Source organism: Accipiter gentilis, chromosome 5 (assembly GCF_929443795.1).
Source record: "Accipiter gentilis chromosome 5, bAccGen1.1, whole genome shotgun sequence".
Classification (NCBI taxonomy): Eukaryota; Metazoa; Chordata; class Aves; order Accipitriformes; family Accipitridae; genus Astur; species Astur gentilis.
In genome coordinates, this window is record NC_064884.1 from 33,004,670 (window position 1) to 33,013,746 (window position 9,077).

The 9,077-nt window shown below is 51.8% G+C and overlaps 1 protein-coding gene across 2 annotated transcripts; it reads left to right on the top strand.

Moving 5' to 3' along the window:
* Window positions 1–611: 611 nt before the first annotated feature.
* ZBTB2 (zinc finger and BTB domain containing 2) lies at window positions 612–8,382 on the top strand. 2 transcript variants are annotated; one of them, XM_049801276.1, is made up of 3 exons: window positions 612–856; window positions 4,803–4,986; window positions 6,948–8,382. In XM_049801276.1, exons 2-3 carry the CDS (start codon window positions 4,814–4,816, stop codon window positions 8,308–8,310), a joined length of 1,536 nt encoding a protein of 511 aa, XP_049657233.1. In that variant the 5' UTR covers window positions 612–856; window positions 4,803–4,813; the 3' UTR covers window positions 8,311–8,382. The 2 variants fall into 2 exon arrangements, with proteins under 2 accessions (XP_049657233.1, XP_049657232.1); XM_049801275.1 differs by lacking the exon at window positions 612–856 and having other exon boundaries at window positions 1,939–4,986.
* The last annotated feature ends 695 nt before the right edge of the window (window positions 8,383–9,077 follow it).

The window sequence follows — 9,077 nt, forward strand, 5'->3', positions numbered from 1 at the left end:
GGCGGACCTTGCTGTAACCGACAGCCGCCGGGTCCCCGCGGGTTGCGGGGCGGAGGGACGCACCTGCGCCCGCCACTTCTCCCCGGGAGAGCGGGGTGGGGGTGGGGGTGGGGCGCGGGAGGACCCGAAGGCTCCCCGCGCCCGCCGCCCCCAGCCTCGCCCGGCAGGAGCCACCCGGTGCCGCCGCCGCCCCCCCACACACACCCCCGCCGGCGTCCAGGCCGGGCGCCCCCGGCGGCACCGGGCGGGCAGGGCGCCGGGAAGGCGGCGGCCAGCGCAGCGCAGGGCAGCGCAGCCCCAGCCCCGTCTCCGCCGGAGAGCCGGCAGCGGCCCGGCCCGTTATTCCGCAGCCCGACAGGCGCGGGGAGGAGAAGGGGGGGGGGTGCAGGGGGCTGCACCGCCCCCCCCACCACCACCCCGGGAGTTTTAAAGGGGCAGCGCGCCCGCCACAGGACCCGCGCCCCGCTCCGCCGGGGAGCGAGGCTTTCGGCCGGGGGGCGCCCGGCAGGAGCGAAGCGGCGGCGAGGCCGGTGCCGGTGCCGCCGGTGCGGCCCGCGCCGCGCGCGGCGGGCGGGCGGGCGGGGGAGGGAGGGGCGGGCGGGGGCTGGGTGGCTCCTGCTGCTGCTGCTGCTGCCGCCGCCACAGCGCTCGCCGCCTCCCCTCCCCCCCGGCGGGGGCTCCTCGCTGCAGCCTCTGTGCTCCGCTCTCGGTCATGTGACCCTAACGTAACCGGACAGGAAAAGCCGCCGCCGCCGCCGCCGCCGCGCTGACTCCGTTGTTGCTGCTGCTGCTGCTGGGCGCGGAGACGGCGGCGGCCCGCGCGGCACCAGGCGCCTCGGCGGCCCGCGCCCCCCAGGTGAGCACCGGCCGCGCCGCGCGACCGCGGGGGATCCCGGCGCCGCCCGCACGTGCGCCCGGCCCCGCCGCACCGGCCGCGGCCCGGGCTGAGGCGGCGGCGGCGGCGGGCGGGCGGGCGCGGCGGGGCCTGCTCGGCCCTACCTCCTCATTGTGTGCGAGGGGGCGCCCGGCCGCGGGGTCCGGCCGCGCCGAGGGGGGCGCGGAGGAGGAGGGCCGCGCCTGGCGCCGCTGGGGCTGCCTGGCCTCCTGACAAACCCCCGCCGGGCCGGGCCGGGCCGGGCCGGGCGGCTCCATCCGGGACACAGCCCGGGGGGGGGGGATGGGCCCGCGCCGAGGGGAGGGGAGGGCCGGGCCGCGCCGGGGGAGGGAGGGAGGGGGCGGGGGCGGGGGGGGCCGGTGTCGCCCGGCGCCGGGCTCGGCTCGGCCGGTTGGGGCCCGCGCGCCCTCCCTCCCGCCCGCAGCGGGGCGCCCCCCCCCCCCCCCCCCGGGGCGGCATCCGGCGCAGGGAAGGGCGGGGGAGGAGGGCGCCGCGCGGAGCGGGAGGGGGCGGCCCCGCCTGTCTCTCCTCGGCAGGCTGGGCGGCCCTGGCGGCGGCGGCGGCGGCGGTTCCCGTCTCGCGCGCCCTGGCGGCTCCGCTCGCGCTGCGTCTCGCGCCGTCTCCGTCCGTCCGTGCGCGCGTGGCGTGCGCGGGGGGGGGGGGGTTGGGGGGGGGGGGGGGGTGGGAGGGAGGGAGGGAGGAGGGGGAGAGGTGGGTGGGGATGGGGGAGAGGGGCGGGGCGCAGCCAGTGAGAGCGGCGCGCGGCCACCCGGCCTTCCGCCCCGGCGGCCAATGGGAGGGCGCCGCCACCTGTGCCACAGAGGCCGAGCGTGACTCCGGGGACGAGGGGGGGGGGGCGGGGGAAAGGGCGGGCGGCGGGCCACGCCTCTCCGCCCGCCGCCAGCGGCGCCCCGCCGCGCGCTACGGCGCCGGCAGGCGGCAGCGGCGGCGGCGGGAGCGCCCGAGCGGCGCGCGCCCCCCCGCCCCCCCTCGCCGGCGCGCGCGCGGTCCCGTGGTGGCCGGGCGGGGACCGGCACCGCCGTGCGCGGTTCGCGTGTGGAGCCGGGGGCCGGGCTGTCGCCCCTCTGCCGCCGGAGCCGGAAGGAGCGGCGGGGTCTCGGCGGGAGGTTCGGTGTGCGCGCCGAGGTGCCCGAGGGCAGAGCGGGAAGCGCCGGGCTGTGCTTGGGGCGGGCCGGCAGCTGTTTCCTGTCAGGGCGGCCGGCTTCCCCCGCCCGAGCGGCTGCCCCGTCGCGGGCGGCCTCGTCCTCCTCGGCCTATTCCTCCTCTTCCGCGGCGCGGTACCGCCTCGGCGTCGGCCTCGGCCCCGGCCTGCGCCCACCGCTTGTCCCTTGGCGGTCTCCGAAATAAACGCGCGCTTTCCGAAAGGACTCGGCCTCGCGTGGTTTTTCACCCGCCGTTGAGCAAATTAGGTAATGTCAAAAGTTGTGGTAAAGGTGAGCCAGGCCAGTCCTGTCGACCCTGCAACGGAAGGACCGTCCCCTGTAGGGCGTCAGGGCACGGGACGTATTGTACGCAGTTGTTCAGTCGGTCAGCACTAAAACACGGCCCTGCTGGTGTTAATCGTGGTCTTATCGAGCTGAGGGTAAAGCTCCTGAACGCACCCATGCCTGTAACGTGCCCCTCTCTATATAAAAGGGGGACACAGTGCTTTCCTCACTCTTTTCCTCTGCCGTCATAATTTCTAAAGAGCGTAATTCTTCTAGTGCTTTCAGTTCAAAGCATTTAAATATCTTTCAGATACACACAAAAACGTAGCATCGTGCACGTGCACGAACGCCGTATCGTTTTGTGAAAAGATTAATTCAGGTCTCTGATGAAGGGTAGCAGCTTCAACTGGCACAGTGACTGCTGCTTGGATAAGGGTGAAACTATAAGCTAACCAAACTTAGGGTGATAATAACTGGAAAGAATGCCTTTCTGGCTTGGGGTTCCCTCACATCGATGGTTTGCTCTGCCTGACCAGTTTTGCTGTCCAAGTACAAACCAGACTCTGCACTGATGAATTAAAAAATGTAGCACACAGAATAATCTAAATTAAAGCTACCAAAAAAAAAAAAAAAAATGTAGCGTGTTTTCCATAACGTCACAGAGTCTACCTGCATGGGGCACCTTGCAGGATTAAATAGCCATCGACGTGATTTTTGTTACTGCTGACAGCAAGCATTCCCTCTTTGGAGAGAGGGAGAAGATTTTGGCACGCTGTTTGTACAAACGTAATTATCCAAACAGTAACTTGGGGAGGAGAGGATGGACCTGAAGAGAGTTGAAACCTGATTTTTTTTTTTTTTTCTCTTATTAACTGTAAGAAAATAATCAACTGCATCTTAAGTTGTGTTTCTTTCTTTGCCCTTACACCCCTGACTCAAACGAGTTCTGATCTCATGTGAATGCAAAGGAATGCATTTGGTCAGCCTGGTTATTGGTTTAAATATAAGGGCATTCTGCACTGTCCAGCAAGTAGAAATATTTGTTTCTCTGGTGACTAAACATATTGGCATATGTGGAATACACTTTTATTCTCTTTCCCCAAAAGCCACGCTCTTACTGTATAGAAGAAACAAGCTGTTTGTACCTTACAGAAAATTTCGATAACTGCCTGTTGAATTTTCAGAGGGAAAAAACCCAAGGCTTTTTATAAATTTACTGCTTTTGATCCACTTCTCCTGGTTTCACCTTCTCTTTCTTTTCTGTTCCTAGAGCATCTGCACTGTTCTGGGCATAATGTGCCCAGGAATTTTGTTGACTTTTCTTGATGTTTTACATGGCTACATAGAGACCTACGTTACTTCATACTTTCACTTTTTCTGCTCAAAGCTTTATTTGTTTTGGTTAAATCTGTACCCACTTGTTGATCTTACTAGCCCCATATTCATCCATCCAACTATACGCAACTGTCCTAATGTGTTTCCCTCGCTTTTTTTCCCCCAGCGTTATCAATTCTTGCTTCTGAGGCTGCCCTTGAACCATGCGAGGGGGTGGGGGGGGGCCTTCGGAAGCCCTGATTTAGGGGGGCTCAGGTTGGTGCCACATTTCACTGTTAGTTGTCCTACGTTGTGCCAACGGCCAGCGATGGACGGAACTGCACCTCTTGCCCCTTGGGTTTCTTGATTTGCTAGGCAAGCGTGAAGCACTCTGGCATGCAGGCTTCTCACAAAATGCTGTTGTAGCTGATCTTCATAAATAATAGTTGTTGGGTGAAAGGATTGGCCCCTCCTGTCCTGGTAGTCCAGAGGGCTTGCCAATGCCTAGAATGAATTCATTGTTTCAGCCTGGGGAGACTCGGGTATGTATCTGGTATTTCCCAGGAGAGGGTGCTTAATTATTTGATGTTGGGTTTGGATTCAGCTGGATGGACACATAACTTTTAGGTAAAAGATACACAGAGGCGCTGAAAATTCAAGTTCAAAGGATCTAACTTATCTTCTGTTGGGTTCTGCTCTTGTCTCTCTCACCCACTTAGGTGAGGGTGACTGGTATCAGACGGGAGATTTATCTTCCCTGTTTGAACAGATGAGTGGCAGCCAAAATACTTTGTTCTTCCCATTACAAATAAGTGTTTTTACTACTTGTTAATACTTCTTCCTCTCCTTTAGCTATTTATCTTTCTGTATCCACGTGTGTGTGTCCCCCCATGCCTTTTCAGGACTCTTTAGTCCTGGCCCTCCTTTGCTCTTTAAGCCTTGGCAAACCACTTGCACCTTTGTGAATCGCATTGCCCATCGTGAAACAGAGATCCTTGCCTACGTGTAGGATATCAGCTTGGGATTAAGAGGTGTTACTAAAGCATGTCATACGGATATTAGAGGAAAGTATCTCTTAAGAGACAGCTACTGTTGCATCTGTGCATCTACTGTTAAGTTTTACATGGAAGTAATTTGCTTTTCAGAGTGTAAAAAAATGGATTTGGCCAACCATGGACTTATTCTGCTGCAGCAACTAAATGCTCAGAGAGAGTTCGGTTTCCTGTGTGACTGCACAGTTGCCATTGGGGATGTCTACTTCAAGGCGCACAAATCGGTCCTTGCTTCTTTCTCCAACTACTTCAAGATGTTGTTTGTTCATCAAACCAGGTAACTATAAAAAGGTTCACTGTTTAAATGTTGTTCAGTTAGCTAAGCTAAGAAGGCCCAGCAACACTTTGAAACCTGAAAATGTTCTTTTTGCTTCTTGCTATGACCTAAGGAATATGGGAATCCTGTCTTACCTGCAAACTAGAATCTTACTTTAAAACACGTTAAACTGTGATTCATTAACACTAATGTTATAATTTAGCACAAGTTCTTTATCCTTAAAAAAAGCATAGAATTCCTAGAATTGAATACTTAAAGGATCCCATATTCACTCTTGTACTTTCCTTCTCCCACTCACTATCCTCTACTCTGTCTTGGCACTATTCTTGACATTTCTGTAACTTATATACAACCCAATAAGTATTTGCTAGGAGATTTTGAGAAGTGGACTTACAGGAGAGGTTAATGTTTCCATTTTTTTTTGTTGTTGTTTTTTTGTTTACCAAAGTATAAGGAGGGGCTTTGTGTTTCTTTTTTTTTTTTTTTTGGCGGGCAGTGTTACATGGAGGGCATTGAAAAGATAAAAAAGTGTAAAACTTTTAAAGATTTTTTTTGTCTTTTATTTTTCCCAGTTATTTGAACTATCTCCAGAAGTTTATATTGAGTGAGTGAAATTCTTAAGAGTCCTTAGCCAAAAGTAAACATCAGGAACAGAAGTGCATTTGCCTTTCTGAGACAGGACTGCAGGCAGATGTATTGGTCTTGATGCTCCATCAAGAGTGCACAGTCATCTCTGAAAGACACCATTGCAAAGTTTACTTTTGAATAATATATCTGACTTCAAAAGCAGTCAGAGGGAGAACTCAAGAAGGGTGCACCTTAAGAAATGAAAGAATTGGCTATAATTTCCTCCTCAGCTTGGTAGCCTACTGTGGTTAAAGCATTCAGAACACAGCATGCAGTCATGTCCATTTCTGGATTTCTGTCTCTTATTTAATGTTTGTTTAATACAAGAGCTACAAGTAACTCTGAAAAACAATTAGAATCCCAGATCCTTTCCTGGTAGCTAACTGGCCTAACCAAGATGTTCCTGATTTTCTTTCTTCTTCTGTGAACCTTGCCTCTCTTTCTGCACAGAGATCCCGCTTCAACCGGAGGAGTGGTGGGTGTTTCAGTCCAGAGTATCCTAACGGTTGATGCATAGGGCACGCTCTCAGCTAGAGGATGGTGTTGGTTTCAGTCCTGTTAGGCTGAAGAGGGCATCACAGACAAAGCGTTTCCCCTCGTTGAGCACTCTAACCAAGGGACTGGCCTTAGGCTGACCAGGCATACCCTGGTGCTACCATTTCTTCCTCCCTATTCAAGGAAAGAAGCTACTGTTCTGCTTTGTAAGGAGCCTGGCCTCCACTGGTTGGATGTGCTCAGGCTACACCTGTTGCATCAGATCCTCAGGGGATTCACACCGCGTCCTGTATGGTTTCTGGATGGTAATGCAGTTGAGACAAGGTGATACCACACATTTGCAGAACTGTAGCTGCAGACAGTGGTAAGACACGGAAGCCAAACAGGCAAGTGCCAGATGAGTTTTAGGTGTTTTCAGGGCTAAGCACTCAGAAAAGTTTAATGGATTGTGAATTTAGAGTCCGGTGCTAGCAGGTTTAAATTCACCTACAGATGGGTTTGAATCCAACCAAAAAGGGGGGAAAAATGTCTTTGCGATTTACAAAATACATTAACATGTGACAACAAATCTGTAATGTAACAGCAATTTAGAAGGGTGTAGATTGCAATGGAACAGCTTTGTCTTTCAAGCCAGTTACCTCCCTGAGGAAAAAAATGTCATCTTTCAAGTGGCCAATAAGATTAGCTCTTTCACATTAAAGCATTTCTCTATATTCATTGCAGATTCTGTCTTTTGATTTTAAGTAGATGCCTCTGATTTTTATCAATGCTTGAATAACCTAGATCTGGTAAAAGAGATTTTCCTTATCTCTTATTGATCATTTTGTTTCACCTTTCAGTGAATGTGTCCGTTTGAAAGCAACTGACATACAGCCAGACATCTTCAGTTATCTCTTGCATTTGATGTACACTGGGAAGATGGCACCGCAGCTCATTGACCCAGTTCGACTAGAACAGGGAATAAAGTTTCTGCATGCATATCCACTAATTCAAGAGGCCAGCCTTGCAAGTCAGGGAACTTTTTCTCACCCGGATCAAGTTTTTCCATTAGCATCTTCATTATATGGCATTCAGATCGCAGATCACCAGATAAGACATCCCACTAAGGTTACATCAGCAACTGACAAACTCGGGCGAGAACCAAGGCCACAGACATCACGGATGAACCAAGAGCAGGTTTCTGAAGGCCCACAGCTCTCACAGTTAGCTACAACTCTGCCACAAGTGACCCGGACAAATATGTCCACTTCTGAACCATTGCCATCTTCTTTATCTCCAGAATTGGTATCTGCTGCTGGTAATAATTCACCTGCAGGAGAAGAGGCCAACATGGAAGCATCTTCTTCAGATGAACAGCCTGCCTCACTCACAATAGCACATGTCAAGCCAAGCATTATGAAAAGGAATGGAAGTTTCCCAAAATACTATGCCTGCCACCTCTGCGGTCGCCGGTTCAATTTGCGAAGTAGTTTGCGTGAGCACCTGCAGATCCACACGGGAGTTCCCTTCACGTCTAGCCAGCAGGGAGAAAGTAATATTTCTTTGTCTCTCTGTAACAACACAGCTGATAAAGATGCCGTGGAAGTGCCTGAAGCAGGGATGATTAGTGACAGCGAGCTGCAGCAGATCTCAGACTCCCCAATAATTGATGGGCAGCAGCAGTCAGAGACACCGCCCCCTTCTGATATTGCAGACATAGACAACTTGGAGCAGGCAGACCAAGAGAGGGAAGTAAAAAGACGGAAATACGAATGTTCCATCTGTGGTCGCAAATTTATCCAGAAAAGCCACTGGAGGGAGCACATGTACATACACACTGGCAAGCCCTTCAAGTGCAGCACTTGTGACAAAAGCTTTTGTAGGGCTAACCAGGCTGCCAGACACGTGTGCCTAAACCAGAGCATGGACACGTACACGATGGTGGACAAACAGACTCTGGAACTCTGTACTTTTGAGGAAGGCAGTCAAATGGACAACATGCTAGTACAGACCAACAAGCCCTACAAATGTAACTTGTGTGACAAAACGTTTTCAACTCCCAATGAAGTAGTTAAACATTCGTGCCAAAATCAAAACTCTGTCTTTACACTAGAAGAAGATCGCTCCATTCTGCTAGGTGGTGGGGACACAGAAGCCACAGAGACTGATAATGCAGTGTTAGCCTCCATCAAAAAGGAGCAGGAAGCAGTGTTGTTAGACTGAATGTGAAACCTATATCAATTTTTTAAAATTTCTTTACTCATTTTTTATTAAATCAAATTTTTCCTCCCCCCACCTCTTACCTCACTTACCCCTGCCATCTTTTCCACCAGCCTCCTTCCCACCCTTTGTCTTCAGCAACCAGAACTGTACTGGCACGTTAGGAAATTGGACTTTGCCTCTCCCACCAAAACAAACAAAAAGCTCTTGCATCAAACCACAACATAATTGATTTTAATACAAAGGAACGTGTGAAAAAATAATCCAGCTAACTATGTTGATAGTATTAGTTAATCCAAATTTAATAGATTTTAAACAAAATTTAGATTGCTTAAAAGTGTATTTAGATACAATGATGAGTGTAATGAGAAACAGAGTATCAGTTTGGTAAGCAAAGAAAATATATATATATATGTATATTACTTTCCCTGGTAAAAGGCATTTCGGGAAGATCTGGCAAATTAAACACCATGCTTTTTAGAAGTCCACATGCAAGTTGATTAAGGTTATAACTTAAAACCCTCAGAACTTTTTGCAACGAATGCAAAAGTCTCTGTTCATTGAGTTAAAAAGAGCTGAGGGTGTTGGGTTTCTTTTAGCCTTATGTTTTTTTTCAAGTATGCCTTTGGGTATCTGTTTAAGATGCATTGAGTCAAGCAAAGTAGTTACTTAGTCAAATTTTGACTTAAGTAGCTGTAATAATAATGTGATGGCAATCTTTATATATATATAAAATACTGTATATGTATAAAGATTTTTATATATATATA

Excerpts from the sequence above, each read along its gene's own strand:
- ZBTB2 (XM_049801275.1), top strand. The coding sequence starts at position 4,781 with ATGGAAGTAATTTGCTTTTCAGAGTGTAAAAAAATGGATTTGGCCAAC. Across the intron at positions 4,987-6,947 it reads TTGTTTGTTCATCAAACCAG|TGAATGTGTCCGTTTGAAAG; the intron begins GTAACTATAAAA and ends TTCACCTTTCAG.